The 21,548-nt window shown below is 39.9% G+C and overlaps 1 protein-coding gene across 15 annotated transcripts in view; it reads right to left on the bottom strand.

The window, feature by feature from the left end:
• Nucleotides 1–21,548, bottom strand: part of ARHGEF33 (Rho guanine nucleotide exchange factor 33) — a 121,670-nt gene that overhangs the window by 78,810 nt on the left and 21,312 nt on the right. For 13 of the 15 annotated variants that reach the window (XR_009405289.1, XM_059405497.1, XM_059405494.1 and 10 more), the window contains exons 3-10: nt 16,303–16,413; nt 14,711–14,760; nt 9,698–9,841; nt 7,262–7,426; nt 6,632–6,753; nt 5,550–5,692; nt 2,845–2,904; nt 1,809–2,033 (exon numbers count right to left, since the gene is read on the bottom strand). Coding sequence is in view for 14 of the 15 variants with exons in the window: in XM_059405497.1 (XP_059261480.1) it covers nt 1,809–2,033; nt 2,845–2,904; nt 5,550–5,692; nt 6,632–6,753; nt 7,262–7,426; nt 9,698–9,841; nt 14,711–14,760; nt 16,303–16,327 (934 nt within the window). In the remaining variant the exon portion in view is untranslated. The remainder of the gene's footprint in view (nt 1–1,808; nt 2,034–2,844; nt 2,905–5,549; nt 5,693–6,631; nt 6,754–7,261; nt 7,427–9,697; nt 9,842–14,710; nt 14,761–16,302; nt 16,414–21,548) is intronic. The other 2 variants (XM_059405507.1, XM_059405508.1) reach the window with 1 other exon arrangement.

The following is a 21,548-nucleotide window of genomic DNA, read 5'->3' as shown; positions in this document are numbered from 1 at the left end:
AGGCACTTCATAAAAGAAGATGTACAAATAACTAAACCCACATGAACAGATGCTCAACATCATTAGTCATCAGGGAAGGGCAAATTTAAACTACAATACCAGTATACCTCCCTGAGAATGGCTAAAACTTAAAATATTGGGAAGCGTGTGAAGCAACCAGAACTCGTGGACATTACTGGATGGAGTATAAAATGCCCCAACCACTTTGGAAAACTGTTTGATGTTTTCTTTCAAAGTTTAGTATAATCCTGTCTCCTAATCCAGAGATTCCACTCCTACATATGAATCCAAGAGAAATGAGGGCTGACATCCAAAAAAAAACTTGTATAAGAATATTCATATCCATTTTGCTCATAATAGCCCTGGACTGGTAACAATCCAAACATCCATCAACAGGAGAACAGGTAAGCAAATTGTGGTAAATTTATTTAATGATTGAAAAAAGAAATGAGGGACGCCTGGGTGGCTCAGTTGGTTAAGCAGCTGCCTTCAGCTCAGGTCATGATCCCAGCGCCCTGGGATAAGAGTCCCACATCAGGCTCCTTGCTCAGCAGGGAGCCTGCTTCTCCCTCTGCCTCTGCTTGCCATTCTGTCTGCCTGTGCTCGCTCTCTCCCCCTCTCTCTCTCTGATAAATAAATAGAATCTTTATAAAAAAAAAAAAAAAAGAAAGAAAAAAGAAATGAACTACACATTATACTGAGAGAAAGAAGCCTGACTCAAAAGAGTACACATTGTATTGTTCCCTCTGTATGAGGTCCAAGAACAGATGAAACTAATCTACAGTGACAGAAGTTACCATAGTGGTTCTTCAGGTGGTAAGATGCATGAGAGAACTCTCTGGGGTAACAGAACTGTTGTAATCTGATCCAAGCAGTGATCACAAGAGGCTACACATACATATAGAAAAAGTCAATGAGCTTAAACTTAACCTTTATGAACTTTGCTGTATATAAATTATCCCCCAGTAAAATACTGATTTAAAAAAGGCAACATAAACCTGCTTTAAAACATGGAAGCAAGTACCAGAAGAAACTGTGAAAACAATTTAAAGTGCTTGCTGTTTTCTTCCTAGTAAATGTTTTAGTACTATTTAATCTTGCACATGTTCGATAGTAAAAATTAATTTTTTAAAATTGCCTTCCACTGAGGCACCTGGGTGGCTCAGCGGGTTAAAGCCTCTGCCTTCGGTTCAGGTCATGATCCCAGGGTCCTGGGATCGAGCCCCGCATCAGGCTCTCTGCTCCGCGGAGGGCCTGCTTCCTCCTCTCTCTCTGCCTGCCTCCTTGCCTACTTGTGATCTCTCTCTCTGTCAAATGAATAAGTAAAATCTTAAAAAAAAAAAATTGCCTTCCACAAAATATTTGGGGGGAAGTGCCATTATGTGACCTCTAATAAGTGTTGAGTAACAATCTGTGATACAAAGGAGAGGAAGGAAGGAAGAAGGAGAGAGGAGGACATTCCCTGTTGCTGTGTTTGGTATTTCGGTGGCAGAATACTGATCCAAAATGCACATATTGAAGATTTCGCATTACTGACTACATAGTTCACACAATGCTGCCCTCCTCATCACCAACTTTATGCCTTTGTCCCCCCCAAGTCATAGATACCCAGATTAGAGGTGCTGGTCCCAAGCTGGCCATGTGACCTCAGGTGGGTCCCTCCACCTCCATAGTCTTTAGCGTTCATCTGAAAAGGCAACTGGAGACTAAGTGGTCTCATATATCCCTGAACCTATACTGCAAGGATTCTAGCCTATAGGTTTCCTGTTCTGCACAATTTCAGCCTGTTATTTCCTCTCGGGACTTACCAGCTAAAGAGGTTTCACATAAAACATTTTCCAAGGAGCTGTGTCTGCCCTGGCCAGCATCCTTGAGTTTATCTGGGTGGTCTTTCGTGACATATTCCTCGCCCCATTCTTTGCCATCCTTTGGCTGCCTCCACACACCAGATGAGAGATGGCTCTTGGGCTGGATATCAGCCGAGAGGCAAGACTTCAGGTTTTCTTCTGCTTCTGGAGTTGTTGGGTTCATCCCTGAAAAATAACACCTGCTGTCCAGATCTGACTTTAAAAAAAACAAAACAAAACTGTATTTTTTATTAACTCTGAAATATTATGCCCCTGTATGGGTACAAACTGTCCCTCAAGGATTAAATACATCAACTAAGGTTTAAAAGTGTCCACAGTGGCAAAGGATCTGTCTCCAGCCTATGCATCCTCTACTCTTTGTATGTAGTCTCTACTAAATAAGGCATTTTTTAAACGATAAATTTATAAAATAGTATAATTAATTTGTAGTAAGTGTCCATTGACTCCCTGTATCTCCTTCCTTTTAGGCAAGCACATCAGGGGGAAAAATGCAGAGGAAGAAAGATGCCAAAGACAATGTTTTCTTTTGGAATATGTCATCCTTGGCCCTGATAATGGTAAGTTGCAAAAAGGAAGGAGGAATGGAGGGAGGGAAGATGAAATAATTTATAAAATACTGGTGGATAACTTTTAAATTAAGTAAACTATTAAATGTGTCCATATAAAATTTATTTTATGCTACATATACCTATGAGTTTCTTAGCAAATATTATCTCAGTGGTAATTGACATGAGCCGGGAAGAAGCAAGAATACTGGTTTTGTCTTGAACTTCTCCACCCCCTCTCTCTCCTTGGTTTAACTGAATCACTGACTTACTCCACTAGACATCTTGGAGCCTTAGTAACCACAGTGCTTTATCTTGCCTGACTATTTTCAAGCCTGGTTTGGGACCGAGGGACTAGAAGCGAGGAAGTTAAGTTGGAAGCTGGGAAAGGGTAGAGTTTCCAGAAAAGAACTAAACACAGAGCTACTTACCAGGACCCATCATCCCCTTCACATTACTGTCTGCGACATGCATGGATCTGGACTCTTGGGCTGCAGAGAAAGGAAAATTTCCATCAGTATCCTCTAACAGGGGCTGGCACCTTCTATGAGCCAGACACTTGGGACAGACTCAGAGTTGACAGCTTACTGAGGGAGACAGAAGAGCCAAAAATAAAATAAAATTTCAAGCGCTCACTATTTTCACATTTGTAAGAATATATAATAAGTGGCACTTACCTCCTAAACTACCACAGAATTAAATGAGTTAATTTGTGTAAACTGCACAAAGTAAGAGCTAAATTCTTGTCTAACTATGATGGTGAGGATGAAGAGAGTCAGAGCGATGCTGTCCAGACGTAAGTCAGACCCTGCCACTCCTCTGCTTAGCCCTCTCATGGCTTCCCCGGTCAACATAGAAGCCCAAGGTTTTATAATGACCATAAAGCCCTAAAATATCTGCCCTCTCCCATGCCTGCTGTTTCCTGCTTTTCTTAAAAACTTCATCTTCTGTCGTCTCTCTTGTTCACTCTGCCTTAGCGCCACTGTTCCTGCTCCAACTTGAACATCTCAACGATGTTCCCGCCAGGACCTTGGCATGGGCTGTTCCCTTTCTTCCCCCTCTGTATGCATCAGCTCACACCCTCACTTCCTTCCGGTCTTTACCTGGCCCTGTTCTCTAAAATTACAGCGGTGTTTCCCTATTTTTCTCCCTATCACTAACAAATGACACATTTTATCTAGCTTGTTTGTTGTCGGCTTCCACGAGGGCAGGGATGTTTATCGTTTCGTTCACTACTATCTCTCACCATCTACGTCAGCGTCTGGGGTGATGGATGGATAGAAGGAAAGACAGACAGGTAGTGGGACAGTCAGCACCTTGACTGCAACCTCATGAAAGACCTTGAGCCAGAGGCACCCACAGATTCCTGACTCGGAGAAACTAGAACATGATGAAAATTTTGCTATTTTAAGCTACTGAATTTTGGAGCAATAAGCAACAATTGCACCATTTTATAACAGTGGGTAAGTGGGTAAGCCAACCCTTTCTAAAGTTTGGCCCTTGGATCCTGAGTTTTAGCATAACCTATCCTATCCAGAATGTCTTCTTATGGCACATTATTTGGGAAAAATTCTGCAGTAACTCAGTTGACTAAACTACGTTATATAAGCCACTTCTATTATAACAGGGGAGTAAGGAAGAGTTGCTACCACACAGCTCATTGAACTCCATCTAAGCACTTCGCAAATATAATTTTTAATCTTTTATCTTATGAACACGTTCAACTTCCCCAGCAGACCTGGCATTGATCTGACCTCTCCTTTCCGAGGCAATCCTATATTCTTTCCTAATAAGACCATCTTTTTACGTCCTGCTCCTCGTGACATGGAGCAGAGAAAATAGAACCACCTGTGATGAACCTGCTCGGTCCCCAGATGGATCAGTGAGTTTTCCCAGGCTGCACCTATCAGTCTCTAAAGTACCAACTCAAAGGGATAAAAAAAACTACAAAGAAAAAAGCAGATTCATACTTTGAAGTTATACAGATTAAAAGCCATCTGATTTAGATTTTTTAATTTAGTGATTTAAAACACATTCATCGTCTAGGAATACATTGTGCCTTAAGGCATAAGGGTAGAAAGCCACCAGCCCTACTCCAGAGGAGCTTACAATCAGTTGAGAAGGCCTTGAGCCTCGTTTGGAGACCTTCTATATGTTAGCCAAAAAAAAAAAAAAAGACAGTTCCTCTAAACATTAATGTCTATATCACCCTGCAGCACATATAAGGTGCTTTATTAGACATTGCTGAGCATACAAAGACAAGGCAAATGTGTAACCAGACATGGTCATAGACGGAGGTGGCTGGATGGAAAGCCAGTTTCTTTAGCTCTGCCCAGGAGCAGTTTTCTGGCATCTGTTCTCACATCCCTCAGATCAGGGGTGTTGCTAATGACTGTCAGTCCACAGACAGCACCAGCCCTGGGTGTCCAGAGAAAGAGGCGTACAGAATTACACTATCACTTGTGTCACTCCCTGCCACTTAAGGCAGATATGATTTTCTCCTCTATCAGTGAAACCTTGCTGAAGAAAGAGCTGAACACACAGTTTTATGCTAAGAATATGCCTCTCTTTAAATTATCTATGCAGAGAGACAAGGGTGGAAAGTAATGTGGAAAATAAAACAAGTTATTAGAGTGAATAATTTTTCCAACGTTTTCCTCCTAGGGTTAGTGTTTGAAATTTAGAACCCAGATAAGTATTCCCCCCGCCTCCAAAAAAAAATCTTTTAAAATTGGGCAGATTTCTCTGGTCTCTTAGACGCCTCTGGATTCTTTTTTTTTTTTAAGGTTTTATTTATTTATTTGACACACACAGAGAGAGAAAGAGTACAGCAGGGGGAGCTGCAGGCAGAGGGAGAAGGAGAAGGCTTCTGCTGAGCAGGAAGCCGGATTTGGGGTTCCATCCCAGGACCCTGAGATCATGATCTGAGCTGAAGGCAGAGGCTTAACACACTGAGCTGCCCAGGCATCCCAGGATCCTGTGGATTCCTATAAATTCCAGTTATAGGAGGAAAAATTCTGAGCTATACATCATTTTCCTATAAGGATACAAGACATAAACCCATTCTCACTATTACTCAAGCGCTAGGAATCAAGGGGAAAGGCTGGGCTAATTCAGTATGATTTGCAAACTGTACCTTTTTCATAGGCCTGAGAAGGCAAAAGATTTGTAAAGTCTTCACTTGGAAGAACAGGCTCAGGGATATTGATCGAACGGAAAGGACTTCCTTGTGCCTGAGCAGGCCCAGCCTGCGAGCCATGTTCTTCTTTCTGAGTTTTCCTGGGGAAGGAAAACAAAGGGTCTTAATGCCTGATGGGTTAAGAAGAGAATCAGTTCAGAATAATTCAAGAAAAATTCTGAATTATTAGGTTGAACCATATAAAAGTGCTGTTTTTGTAAATTAAAAAGTTAGATACTAGCCGTTCTTAGGGTTCAACTTAATTCATCGCCAAAGCTGGAGAAAAAATTTCAAATATATACAAATCACATCCTAATTGTAATATCTAAACGTTTGTTTTTCTGTTCCTGGCTTCCTTGTCATCAGGATCTGTACAGAGTTATCAATGGTGACAATTTGCTTGGGATGATTTAGATTCACTCAACAAAGCAACACAGAGGTACCAGGAAGTAACAGGTCTTCAACCACAAGCAAATATTTGGGGTCACACAAATATTATTACCATATTTCTATTTCAAATTTATAATTTAAAAGTTCCAACTTGATATAACAATAATGATTATATATGTTTAATGGTAAACCTTAATTGATTCAAGCAGGTTGAAATATTAACATAAATGTATTTTGGATGGTAGACGTAAACTAGTAGTAGCGTTAGAGAAATTTTAGAAAACTAATTAAAAAAGAAAATCACGAGTGACCCCACTATCTTAACACACAATTACCATCCTTAAATATATCTTTCTAGTTGTTAGTTTACATGTTTTTTACAGTTGAAATAAAAGTCTACATGTCATTCTATATCCTTTTCATTTCACTTCCTATTGTATTGAGTGCATTTTCCATGCAACAGTTACCAACCATTTTTAAACATAACTGATTTTTATGATTCTATAACCTCCATCACAAGCTGACCTGCAGACCCCAGCAGTATATAACCACTTAGCTATCTGCTGAGAGAGGGGTTGGAATTCTCAGTGTCACTGCGCAAGACTCTGCTTATGGGTTTGCCATTGGGTGGTTTTGTGTAAGACACTCACTTGGCTTTAACTTTTCGAGATTCCCTTCTCTTTTCCTGCTGAAGTTGTTCAATTTTCTGTTGCATTTCTTCTTGCTTGGAAGTGATGGCTTGAATCATTGACATGGCATTGCTCAGCTCTTCCTGAAAAATAGAAATTGATACATATTAAATTTGGTAAAAGAGGTGAAAGGATACACCATGATATCTAGTATACAATAAGCTTTTAATACATATTTGTTCAATGAATGAGAGATGAACATCTTACTTCTATTGTGGTCTATAATTTTTTTTCTAAAGATTTTATTTATTTATTTAACAGAGAGAGAGATCACAAGTAGGCAGAGAGGCAGGCAGAGAGAGGGGGAGAAGCAGGCTCCCCACTGGGCAGAGAGCCGGATGTGGGGCTCAATCCCAGGACTTTTGAGATCATGACCTGAGCTGAAGGCAGAGGCTCAACCCACTGAGCCACCCAGGTGCCCCTGTAGTCTATAATTTTAACACAGAGATTCAAGAAAGAAAAACATGAAACAGATTTTTTTTTTTTCCGTGACAATTAGTGAATTTGGCTGCTACATGAAAGGTGTTTTTCTACGTCTGTGACTAAGACCAAGAACCCTTTGTTTAGCTAGGGAATAGAAGAGGAACCTACCTTGAAATAGTTCAACGAATTCTTCATCTCAGTAACTTTTTCTTCCATGGAACATCGGCAGCTCTTAACCTTCTCTTCCAAAGCATATTCTCCATGTTGAATTCTTGACAGTTCTTGCATTGCTTCCGTGAATCCAGTTTTGAGTTCAGAGGCCAAGGCCTGCAACTAAAGACAAGCACCAAGAGTGAATTCAGTTTTCCGTAAACTGTTATAAATACTAGCACTGGCCCTTTGAGTTTTCATTTTGTTTGAGTCACCAGGCCCCTGAAAATCTACAGACCTCATTTCCTGGTAGACTAAAGTTTAGACAACATATGGCAAACTTGGTCCCATTCTTTTAGGGAAAGAGGGAATTTTTTATATAGCACATGCCAAAGCTTAACAGTGACAAGCAAGCAAACCATTAAGTTTACAAGTGCTCCTGTGAGCTACTGTTTATTCTAACACCTTTGATTAAAACGAGATTACTTGAAAAGCAACATATGCATGTGAAATACAATCTGATCCAATAACTCTTTTAATCCCATGAAAGAAGGGAGGGGTCATATTATCCCTGGTGTTGTAGAAGATGAAGAAATTCAGTTATATTTCCCTTAAAAAATTAAATGATAGAAAGAGTAATAGCTAGGCATATCTGAGAATTTAGTTGAAAGGGAAGAGGCCATATATATATATATATACATTATATATATATGATGATGTCATGGAAAAGGTGTAAATGGCATTTGCATTTGAGTAGCAGGAAATAACTACAGTGTTAGGAGCTCAGCACACTGTTGTTGATAGTGATGTTGAATTATCTTCAGGAGTCAAGCCTGGTCCTGTAGGAGTGCACACATCGGACTTCTGTTGTCAACTTCCATACCATGAAAAATGTATCAATTCTGGAGTCAGATAGGGTACAAATTCTAGCTCTCCTATGAGAAGTAAGACCTCAGGCAAGTTGGTTAACCTCTTTGTAGCAGTCTCCTACTGTGACACCTATTTCACAGGGCTGTCTGAAGATTCAATGAATACATGTAGGTAAGCTTCCTGCCACAGTGCATGCTTGGTACAAAGAAAGTGTTCAAGAAATTTAATTCTTCTCCCCCTTTCAGTGACACATCAAAAAGTTAAGCACAAACAGAAACGTGGAGAAAATGGAACGCTTCTAAAGTTCGGGTTGTTGGTTTTTTTTATTGAACAAATGTAAAGAAACATTTTCAACACACAGAAAGTTAAGATAATAATAACAATAAGATAATAACATTACTTTCTTGAAATTCATGATCTTACACTCTGCTAAGGAGAGGAACTCGTAGCTTCAGTTCTCTCTTTGAAACAAAACTTTTGACAACATTAACAAAATTCCTTCCAATGTGTAGTTCTAAACATTTTCAGAATCTGGTCATCCAAAATGATTCCAGCTCACAACGACACCTCCCACTATGAAATGACTTGGTCTCCTACACCATATTTTTAAAATATAGGGTTTTGTGGTTCACTGTGCCTCACAAAGCTTTCTTTCAAGGGGCGGGAATAGTGAGAAATAAGAGGAGCCAAAGAGATCATTCTGAGGACAAAAGCAGGACCTGCCAAGCATTCAGGGCTGGAAGCCTGAGAAACAACACGAGCCATCTATATTTCGCCACAATCATTTTTAATTTTAATTAATCTTTGCGATGGATCTTTGTACATGTCCTAATCTAGTCATCATAATGGATTAAATCACCAAGTCCACTACCTTTGATCTGATAGTTCTCATTATGTAAATTCATCTTCAGTGAACAAAATAAAATCGACGGCAATATAATATCAAAGCAAAATCTGTGCAAGTATTAAAATTGAAGGAAGGAAACCTGCCATTCATTCAGGTGCTCTGGTTTTCTGTTTGGAAAAAAAAAAAAGGGAACCACTATCCGACAGAAATAGGTTTCATTATCACTGCTCCCTTAGGTGGATGTACGGAGTTTTCCCCAGGAACCAAAAGACAGCAGGAGGATCCTAGGGGAAAGGACTTTTCCTCACCTGTAGAACCCCAGCTCTCAAAAAAAAAAAAGAGTTTCCCTAAGAGCCAGGTTATATAGGGACTTGGGGGATTTTGAAACCATTTTAGGTTAGGAACCCATTTCTTTCCCATTTATTACTTTGAGCCCCTTGGGTACCTACCACCAAAATAACACTATTGACTGATAAACAGCTTTCCATCCACGGATCAGCCAAGGAAAGGATGCCACATGTGAGCATAAGCACACTGTCAACGTGTCGCCTTGAAGACGGCACGGGGCTCAGCCTCTTGAGCTGCTACAGACTAGTTTTCCAGTACCAACTGGCCATTCCTTGTGAATAAAAAACACTCTGAGGACATGGACTTAACATCTTTTCTCTGCTCTCTCTCTTCAGCTCTCTCATTTGACAGCCCACAGCCCACCCCAAGGATTAGAAATGGGTGTCTACCTTGTTCTCCAGCGAGTTGAACACGTTCCTCATCTCGTTGATTTTTTCATGAAGCTGCTCTAGAGAGGTTATGATCCCTCCGTCCTGCCGCTGGAGGCGGGCTCCCACCGGAGGCAGGTTCAGGGAAGACTTGTACTTCGAAGCCTAGGGTACCACAGAGGGCATCTTAGGCTCAAAGAAATAGGGGAGAGGAGTCCGAATTCTTCCTATTTCCTGTTCTTAATTTCTGTTTCTCAATGCTCTTTACTTTCTTGGCCTCTTAACTCTTCTCAAGGTGAATTTTAATCAATGTCTTCCCATCACTTTTCACCAAAGTTCCCTCAAACTAAATTTTCATAAATGATGCAAGTTGTTCCAACTTGTTTTTCACACAGACTTGCCCTTCATTCTGTTCCATTTTCAAGGTCAAAGTCTAATCTGAGTCCAACTCAGGGGACTGGGCCTGGGCCTTGAGATCCCTGCTAAGTCATAAATGTCAAGATTTGAGGAAGCTCCACAAGGCAGGCCAAATTCCTACAACACCTGATGACAGACTCTACGAAGCAGCACACGATGGCAAGGATGCCAACGTAATTGCTTTGGTTTCCCCCAAACCAGGGTTTGTACAGAGGAAATACGGTCTTTCTGCCAGTTTTCATCCTCTTCATGTTAGGCCTCTTTAATAATCCCCAGATATATGATAATTTAAAACAAAAAGTGGGCAGCAAGTCGTTCGAGTGGTCGAGTAAATTTCCCAAATCTACTCTTCTACACTCCCTGCAGAAGTTGACCCTTAACGTCATTCTTATAGTGCACGACTGAAGAAGATGTGAAGCAGGACATGCTGGAAATTTATCTTATCAATCTGGGAATTACCACAGGTCTAGTAGAATTAATTTCTCTGGTGTTGGGAGATATTCCTTAATGGCAAAAAGAGACTGAGGCTCAAAAGGGACTTAACAAATCCTAGAAAACTTTCAAAGGCAATTTTAATGATGAAACCTATTACTGTAGGACTGGTTCCCATAGTTTTTCAGTTAGGGGTCCTTTTGGCACATAACTCATTTTCTTAAATTATTTTCATTACAGAGAAAAGGAAAAAAGAAAAAAAAATCACTTCAGATCTCCCTACTTTTATACAACCACAAATGTTTGGGCACATTTTCTTCTGTTTTGTTCTGTGAATATAAGTGCATACATTTATATGGTTGAACTCATACTACAGATATATTTGCCAAACACTGTTATAAACCCTTTCCTGTAGCCTTTGAATTTTTTTCTATGTGTCTATTTTTTTTTTAAAGATTTTATTTATTTATTTGACAGACAGAGATCACAAGTAGGCAGAGAGGCAGAGAGGCAGACAGAGAGAGAGAGAGGGAAGCATGCTCCCTACTGAGCAGAGAGCCTGATATGGGGCTCGATCCCAGGACCCTGGGATCATGACCTGAGCCGAAGGCAGAGGCTTTAACCCACTGAGCCACCCAGGTGCCCCTCTATGTGTCTATTTTTAATGGTTACTCGATATTCCATCCTATGGATGTGCCAGAGTTTATCCATCCATTCAGTTCTTGGAAATTTCTGCTGTTTGTAATTTTTCAACATTATAAATAATGCTGACCTATAATGCTTTTTATTTAAAGCTTGGTATGCATTTCAGATTATTTCCTTAGGATACATTCCTAAATATGAAATTACTGTGAGTTTAAGGACATTGGGTAGTATTTGACTCAAAGGGCTAAATTAGTGTATTTAGAAAAACATGTCTTAGACAAAATATACAAAACATAAGCAACATAAATGGAGGAGGCTGCAATGTTTACATTTCTGCAGGTGAGCCAGAAACATATTGGAATTCACATCATTAGGCGGGAGTTGGGCTAGGACCAAATGGTACAGTTACCACATCTGTGGCCTTGATTGTGGGACCTCACCCCCACTTCTCAAGTTAAAAATCCGTGTGCAAAAGGAAATAATCAGTCTGCAGCAACACAATTTGACTCTGGAGAAGAGAGTGGGTGAAATCTGAGAGGCCTCTGTACAGTGAACGAAGGATGAGAGAAAAACAGAATAGACTTGGAGTCAAATAAAACGGAATATGAGCTAAAGAACAATCAGTGAATCCACACAGATTGTATAATTCTGGAATGAACTGGGAGCTGGTAGTGCTTGTTCTCCTGTTGGCTCCCGTGATCTGATTTGGGTCAAGGTACCTTATTTACCAAGGAGGTCAAATCCTTCTAAAGAGCAGGGAGCTAATGAGGGTTACGAACATTTTAACACTTTTACTGTATTTTAACTAAAAAGTTCTATTGACGTTTCCACCAATTTACACACACTCATCAAAACTAAATACTATTAATTATTTTATTATTCACTAATCAGATTGTCATAAGCTTCAAAAGCCTCCATCTTCTCTCCTACTTGTTAGCTATCTATAATTCTACTTTGGTAAGTTGTCTGTGTCCTTTGCCCATACTCTATTGAGGTATCAGAAGTTTCTTTTTTTACTGACTTGTATTGACTATTTATATACCATTAAACCCTTGTGGTATTTTTCCGTAAAAAAATTTTCCTGTTTTGTTATTTACCTTTGAATTGGTTGAAAATACATTTATGTTGGGAAATTTTTAAATTGTAATGTAGGGGGAAATCTCAAGCCCTTTCCTTTGTGATTTCTTCCAGTGCTTTTTTCACATCCAGAGACAAGATAAATATTCACTCATTCTAAACTTCTATAATTTGATTTTTTAAAATTTCTAGCCCTTTAATCCATTTTTTAGTTTATTTGATTAGGGTAGGAAGTAAGGATCTCTTCTTTTTTGTCCCAAAGAAGAACCAGACCATTTCCAAACATGATTTGACACCAGATTAAATGAGTGCATCAGATCTCTTGGCTCAAAGCAATATACACATCTTGTAGATATTCATTCATTCATTCATTCATTCAACTAATATTTATTGAATATATATATGTTATAATCCAGGCACTGTACTTTATGCTGAGGATACAACAGACAGCAAAATGGACTAAGTCCCTGCCCTTGGAGCTTACATTCTACAGAAAGAAACAGACAATAAATAAATAAATAAATAGTAAATACTATTTACTATAATTTCAGGAAGGGATGGGGTCTATCAGGAAAATAAAATAGAAAATGGCTAAAATGTCATATTTTTACTTCAAATTTCATAGTTTGCTCTCCCTTCTTGGTATAGACTGTATTCTATTAGAGTTAACCTCTCCCTGCTTCCCTCCTTCCTCTTCCTCTTCTTCTTTCTTTACTTCTCCTTCATCTTCTTCTGCTTAAATGTTGCTTGGAGTAACCAGTCTGGGTTTTAGGAAGCATTCTTTTAAAACAAGGATGGGCTTATGATCACAGCACCACAGAGGTCATATAGACCAGCTTCGCTTCCACTGCTTCATTGGTTCCACTGCGAACAGATGTACTTGGATTTGTGATACAATGAGAGAATGAGGCCACCCCCCACTGCCACTATATTTAGCCAGCATTCAGGGAGTGACCTACATAAAATCTATAATAGACTTTAAATCATACCTAAGTTTAAAGACATACTCACAGTCACTCCGATGCCATCATACACAGGTCAGATGTGATGTGAGCAGAGGAGAGGTGGGCAGGGAAGGCAGTTGGAAGTCGTGGACAAGTGAGGCATCAAATCAGCACTGAGTGAAGACTCACTCCTGCTTCCAGACATTTGTTCAAGCTGGTCCCTCTGCTTGAAACACCTTTTCCCATATCCACTTACCAAACGACCAATCTGTCCTTAAATGCCTTCAGCCAATATTCATTCATCTCTCCACCACATCAATACCTCTGCTGTAATCCTTCCATCAGCCTACCTGTTTCAGCTATTTATTGTATATGTTTTCCAGAAGGTGGACACTTAAAAATCGATTGCAAATGTCTGTTTTATTTCTCACTAGACCAAGCAGTTGATTTTACACATAGTAACTGCTCAAGAAATATGTAATAAATTGAAATGAGGCTGTTTCCTCTACTCCTTCCCACTGCTGGTCTTGGTCTAGGAGCAGCGTGATTACAAAAATGTTTTCATAATCCTGTGTTGGCTCGCTCTGATTGGCTCACAGCAGTGACCTCTTGCATGAGATTTCTGGGAACTAGTCATTATTTTCATTTTACTATCACTTAAACTCAACAAATCTAAATAACATTCCCCACTCTTCTGGATTCCTATTGCTCTTTCCAGAAGACCACTCCCCTGCCAAACCTTAAAACTTCACAGCCAACTTTGAAATCATCCTTTCTCCCAGCCCCCACCAAGCTCTGCTAATTCTTTCTTCCATCTCCTGCATTCCAGATTATAGTGCCTTAACTTGAGAGGGGAGCATGGATTTTCCTAGCCCAAAGCTTCTTTTACATTACAGATTATATCAGAATAAACATCCATGATTTTTAAGGACAGGATTTTACTTTCAATTTACATTTAGAAGATAGACACCAAATAAATACTCTGTAGAAAGTCAAAGCAGCCCCAAGTGACTGTTGTTGCAAACATACTATAAAATGTTCTGCAGAATTTTTAACTTCCTTAGAAATAAAATTATTCCCATTGTTCAGAGGGAGCTTAACACTTTTTTGATCACCCTATGTGAACATCTGCAGTGTTAACCCCCTTTCAATTTTCAATTTTCCCTGCTAAAATAAGAAACAAAGAAAAACAGAGCTTGCTCTCTCCTCCTCTCTCATGGAGTTGGCATCGCACAGTGTCATGGCCAGAGTGATGTTGGCGATGGGCATGGAACGCAGAATGGACATGGGAGTGGCCATGCCATAATTTAGAACCTAGAGAAGCTGTCCTTCACTCAACAGTTTTCTCAAAGGCGCAACGTGAGCTTCGCTCTCTGCCCTGCCTACTTCATGGTCCTGGTAAGTGAACAAACGCAATGACGGACATGCAAGCACTTGCGAGTGCTAGAAAACTCCATACGTCAGCGACAGTCATCACTATCACACACAGGAGTGTTCAAAACAATCTAATTGTTTTTACCTGGTAAATCTGTGTGGAAGGGTTATTCATCGGCATATGTTCATTCTCTCCTGTAGGAAGAAAGAGCTTTGTTCAATGAACATGACTCATTCTGTCCCTATCCTACTCACACACATGCAAGGAATAAGGCGACTCATAGGATCTTAAATCTGTGGCTGCATGACAAGAAACCAGTGATATAAGAACAAAACATAAGACGGTGTAGGTGGTTTCTATATTCACATCCTAATGACCTAACCATATCTACCTGATAAAACCCTTGTGGTAACAAAACAAAACATATTCTACCACAGTGGGGAAGTTTCTCAACCAAACTAAATGATTAGTGATCATTAATCAACCAGAAGGGAATGCCCTTGAAGGGTTTCCCTCATGTTCTTGAGGCTAACAGGAGTTTACTTGAGGAGGTCGTTCTGTACTCAGGCTACACCAGACTCCTGTCTAGTTATCACTCTGTTGTTCTCAGGACACCTGCATAAAATGTCCTTGCCAAATTTTTAAGGTTTCCCTCCTGTCACTGCCCAGATCCTCTAAGGTAATCTTGCTGTCTTCCTGTGCAAAAGGGCTGGTAAAGGGAACTGTCAACGGAAAGATTCTGGGAAGGACGCAGGCAGAAAGAAAAAGAATATTGGCAACACCAGAGACTGAAACACAGGGCAAATACAAAGGAGGTAGTAGGTTATAAAAACCACTTATAAACTAGGGAGAAAAAGCCTTGGCTTAAACATTCAGAACCACATTGGCTGGCCACGAAGACGAGACAGTCATGTAAATCACACAGCTCATTCCTCATCCGCTTAGTTATATTTCCATTGTGTCACATTGCATGAATCAAGCAGTTTATAGATGAAGGCACCGGTTGCAAATATTTGGATGTATGAATGTGTGTGTGTATTGTTCCCTTAAGACGTACTGGTGTAGAAAACCCTCCCTTAGAGGAACCAGCTTCAGTGTATTAAGTTCATAAATAATACGTAACCTGAGCCCAGAACTTATGTAAACAGAAGGCTGTTCCTATAAAATCCAGGTGGTTTGAGATCACCAAAACTCCTCACACGAGCTTGGGTAAAGATTACTTAGCCCATTTTATACTGTGTCCCAGCAGCCTGGTGTCAGGGCAAGAACCAGAACATGAGACCAGATCAAACTTTGATATTTTGTGATTGTAGCCTGACTCCTCTATGAATGTTTCCTTATCTGTAAATTGGAGATGGTAACAGAACTATTTCTATATGGTTGATTCTGTGTGGTAAAGATGAAAAGAGAGAGCACTTATGTTTCTAGAAGGTGTTGGATGTTTATTATTTGAATCTGTATCTTGGCCTTATTCAGCAGGTTGTTGTGAAGCAAGTCCTCAAGTTATTGCTAAGAAAAATAAGATAATTATTCAGACCAAATTATATAGATAGCATTTCCACATGTCCTGTTTCTCCAGCACCGAGTCTGTGCTCTTTATGGTCATTATATGATAAGAAGGAGATGAGAGTAGTCAAGGTAACATATTATCATGTTTTGATACAATGGCAAGAGAAGACTGAAACCTCCGTTTCTTAAATCCTGAGATCTAAAGCAAGACATAGGAAAAATCTAACCTTGCTTTGTTTTGGTCTTTTCCATGGTGCCTGTTCCTTCTTTCCTCCAGCTGATTCTTCAACATTACATCTTCATTGTCCCTGGATCAGGCCACCCCTTCTTCTCTGGACCTGGCAATTGAAATCAAGAATACGGGATAGCAAGGAGGACTGGTGAAGTAACTGGATTTATTTTATGTATTAACATAATAATTGAAATGAACAGAGCTATTAGAGGCAACTTGAGGTTTATGTCATTTCAGAAGAGTAAAAATATCAAGTTAACATTTGGCTTAAAAGTTAAAGGTATTTTGGGACGCCTGGGTGGCTCAGTTGGTTAGACGACTGCCTTCGGCTCAGGTCATGATCCTGGAATCCCTGGATGGAGTCCCGCATCGGACTCCCAGCTCCATGGGGAGTCTGCTTCTCTCTCTGACCTTCTCCTCATTCATGCTCTCTCTCACTATCTCTCTCTCAAGTAAATAAATAAAATCTTTAAAAAAAAAAAGTTAAAGGTATTTTAAAAATAAACATGAAATGCATTACTTAAAATTGTGGCAGTTTTTAATACACTACATTTTTTTTAAATCAAATCAATTACTTTAGACCCATTAATTTTATTAACAGGTTATCGTTGAGGGAGATCGTCTTAAGAAGAAAAAACGTGGGGCGCCTGGGTGGCTCAGTGGGTTAAAGCCTCTGCCTTCAGCTTGGGTCATGATCTCAGGGTCCTGGGATGGAGCCCCGCATCGGGCTCTCTGCTCAGCAGGGAGCCTGCTTCCCCCTCTCTCTCTCTGCCTGCCTCTCTGCCTACTTGTGATCTCTGTCAAATAAATAAATAAAATCTTAAAAAAGAAGAAGAAGAAGAAGAAGAAACTTAAGCAAGTATGAAGGCCAATACATCTGTTTCTATTTCGTTGCACAGTGAGTGCCTTGATGACCTCGTTCTCACTTTTGGCATCTGGTAGACCACTTTATACACAGGGGCTGTTATCAGATGCGGCCTGGTTGTACTGACCGTCGCACGTGGAGCCGCACGTTCAGCATGCAGTCGAAAAAAAAGTCGAAGTTGGCCTTCTTTTTGGCCATCTAGGATTTTAACCCTTTCCAACAACAGGGGAGTCTTCCCATCTTACAAAGCTTGATTAAGTCTCTTACTCTAGAGGTTGATTAAGTCTCTTACTCTAGAGGTTGAAAGTGGCAGGTTCTCCTAAGCTCCCTGCCGCTTTGGCATGAAGGCTGCATGCTCTAGCGTATGCCACTCAGATTTACTCACACCAGTTGACACTGGCAGTTGCAGAAGGATTTCTTAAGACAGATATACTGGATGTACTTTGCATCCTGGATGTACTTTCTAAGAAACAGAGTTCCTAAAATAGCAGTAGCCCCATGGGTGGTGGCAGTGACCATGACCTGGTACAGAGTTGAGGTAACTCCAACTGCTGCTTGGGTGTTTTCCTCACCAGAAGAGCTGTACTCTATGATTTGGGACATTGTTGCTGGCTGCATAATCCCAGTCTTGTTCTCCAGGCTCCCAGCAACCCTGTGAGCTGCCCATATCCTTTCAGCAAACTCCTATGCTGCTGAAATCAGCCAGAGCTCTTTTCTGTTGCGTGCATCTGAGAAACCTGATTGAAACTATCAAAATACATTAACACTATCCAAGATTGAGAAAACAAAAGTCAAAAACGTGTTGGTTGCCCTAGAAAGACATATCTCATCTATAGCAACAAAATGCCTATCAATAATTACCTAGGATAAGGGGTGGGGCTTAATTGGGAAGAGGCACAGGGAACTTTTCAGGGTGATAGAAATGTTCTGTTGCTTAACTGTGGTGGCGGTTATACAGGTGCATACATTTGTCAAAACTCATAAAATGTATATTTTCATTGGGGACATTTTATTCTCTACAAGTTACACCTCAAGAAAGTAGAATTAAAACTTTTCATTCAGGGGTTCCTGAGTGGCACCATCGGTTGAGCGTCAAACTCCTGGTTTCAACTCAGGTCATGATCTCAGGGTCATGAGATCCAGTCCCAGGTCAGCTCCGTGCTCAGCATGGAGTCTGCTTGAGATTCTCTCCCCCTTTTCCCAATGCTTGCCCTCCCACACATGCTCTCACTTTCCCTCTCTCTCAAATAAATAAATTTTTTTTAAAAGACTTCACCCATTTATTTGTCAGAGAGGTAAAGACAGCGCACAAACAGGGGAATTAAGCAGGCAGAGGGAGGAGCAGGCTCCCTACTGAGCAGGGAGCCTGATGTGGGACTTGATCCCAGGACCCTGGGACCATGACCCAAGGCCCAACTGACTGAGCCTCCCAGGCATCCCTAATAAATCTTAAAAAAAAAAAAAAAAAAAAACCCATTTTCATTCATATATTGAGGTATGTGAAGCAAAATAATAAGTTGGCAGGGGCAAAAAGGTAAACATGAATGAAAAAGTATTGATCAATAGCTATATAATTATAAATGAGGGGTAGCAAGAGAGTCAAGGCTATACAGTCTTTGGAGTCTTGCACATTTTTCATATGAGCATAAAGTTACATCAAGATTGGGCATCTTCTCTAGTCTTTTACAACTGATGTATTACAAGATGAAAACTTTCTTCTCCATAGCAATTGTTCAGTTGTTTGACATCTAATGCATTCTATGATGTATATAAACTAAATCATGGAATGTTAGAGCCAAAGGCCATGAGAAAATTGATTCATCCAGCTTCTTCATTTATAGGTGAAGCAACTTAGGTCTAGGGAGGGGAAGAGAAATGACTTGCCCAAGGCCACACAGCTTTGAAAATACTGTTAGAGGGGGCTCCTGGGTGGCTCAGTTGGTTAAGTGTCTGCCTTCAGCTCAGGTCATGATCCCAGGGTCCTGGGATTGAGCCTTGCACTGGGGTCCCTGCTCAGCAGGGAGCCTGCCTCTCCCTCTCCCTCTGCTGTTCCCCCTGCTTGTGCTCTATCATTCTATAGATAAATAAATAAAATCTTTTTTAAAAGAACATTACTGTTAGAAGTGATACCTGTTACTGTTTAGCAGGGGGGAAATCTTGAAATATGTAAAGCCACATTTTTATGGATAAATATTTCCCAGGGATTTAGTCATCTCATCTATGCCTAATTGAAAACAAATAGAAAATATCTCTTATATGTCATAGATAACATGTAAAGGTACACATTTTCAGAGTTAGGATGTCATCAAGCTCACATATGTACCTATAGTGACTGATTTCAAGATATGATAAAAAAGTATGTGGTTAATATAAAGTAAATTAGAATTTTTATTTTATTTACTTATTTACAAAAGCAACAAAACTACATTAGAGAAAATGTAGAGCGTAGAGGGAAAAAAACCAACTATAATGCCTCTGCTTAAGGAACCGTGATGATCATTTAGCTGTATTGCCTGCCAATCTTTCCTGTTGAATGTTTTACATGATTGTTAACGGACCTACTTGCATCACCACTTCACCTACATTATAGCACAAGTGTTTTACTTTCTTTTTTAAAAATTGGATCCTTTTTACTCATGTTGTTTTTACGGTGGCCACTGAGCAGAGAGCTGCAGGCTTCTCCCCAGTCACACTGATGAGTGTGGACCATCTGCGAGTGTTCTTCTGTTCCTCTCTCCCCCTCTCATAATCATATACAAACATATACACAGAACATACATGTCACTGTAGGTTCAAACGAGACCTCCCTGTATCTTGTTCCTTTCATTTAATAGTACATCGTGACAATCTTCCCAAGATAATTGGAATAGATGAAATAAATTATTTTTAGCGGCTCCATAGTATCTGAGGCATGAATGATCTATGTTAATGATTTCTGTACTGATGTACATTCCCTCGATTTCCATCATTTTGCCACTGCAGACAGTGCTATAACAAACAGCTTAGTACATGGAGGCTTACACATTGGTGCTTTTAATGATGTGGGGTTTTAACAGATACGACTAGGCTGTTTTACAAAAAGGCTGTAATTACTCTCATTTCCCCCAGGAATATGGCCTGACCACCTCCTCTCCTGTATACCAGCCTATAGTGCCTGTTAACACTTTTTAGTTCTTGTCAGGTGAGTGACGAGTGATATTTCATAGTTACTAGGGTTCATTGCTAGCGCTACTGCGCATCTCTACATATCCTTACCGTACGTTTAGATTTGCTATTTTGAGATGACCTATTCCTCTGCTTTGCATGTTTTTCCATTGGATCATCTATCTTTCCCTTATCATCTAGCAAGAGTTTTCACATAATAGAAATTAGATTTTTATTTGTTGTGTGAATTTTGAATATTTTTCCCATCTATCTTTTTTTTTCCCCCCATCTATCTTTTTTGACTTCCAACTTGGTGGTCACTTTTGCTATTGAAACATTTTTAAATTTATGAAGTCAAATAGATGTTTTTTCCTTAGTCTAGATTTCTTGCATCACTTTAAAAGCTCTCTGTGGCCCCAAGATTTTATATACATGTTTCCCTAAATTTTCTTCCAAGGCTTTCATTATTTTTAAGTGTTTAATTCATCTGGAACTTGTAATTGTATGTGATGCGAGGCAGAGACCAATTTGTTTACCTTCCAGATGGATGGCTGCTTGTGCCTGCATCAGTCGTTACCAAGCCATCCTTTTCCTTCACAGAATTTGAACATTATTTCTGTCACATGTTAACTTCCCATATACACAGAAATCTTTTATGCGCTCTCTGTTCCATTCCAATCTCTGTGCTTCAATTCCCAAACCACAAATTATAGATGTCCGTCCATGTTTTAAAGATATTTGGTAAGGCAAGTCAACTATTTTTTTTTTATAATTTGCTTTACCTGACATTTATTTTCCCGTATGAATAAAAGGATTCCAAGATCATTTTACCATTACAAAAAAAAAAAAAAAGGCTTCTCATTGCAATTGTATTAGATTTATATATTAATTTGGGACAACTGATCTTTTTTTTAACAACAAAAAAAAAAGATCATGCTCTTGTCACCCAAGAGCATGTATATTCTTTCCATTTGACCGGATCTTGCTTTAGGTCTTTTGATCTGATTTTATTATTTTCTTCTTAAAGATCCTGCTCCTAGGGGCGCCTGGGTGGCTCAGTGGGTTAAAGCCTCTGCCTTTGGCTCAGGTCATGATCCCAGGGTCCTGGGATCGAGCCCTGCATTGGGCTCTCTGCTCAGTGAGGAGCCTGCTTCCTCCTCTCTCTCTGCCTGTCTCTCTGCCTACTTGTGATCTCTCTTTGTCAGATAAATAAATAAAATCTTAAAAAAAAA

Source organism: Mustela nigripes, chromosome 7 (assembly GCF_022355385.1).
Source record: "Mustela nigripes isolate SB6536 chromosome 7, MUSNIG.SB6536, whole genome shotgun sequence".
In the NCBI taxonomy this organism is placed as follows: Eukaryota; Metazoa; Chordata; class Mammalia; order Carnivora; family Mustelidae; genus Mustela; species Mustela nigripes.
Note: the sequence above shows the minus strand (reverse complement) of the source record. Positions and strands in the feature narration are given on the sequence as shown.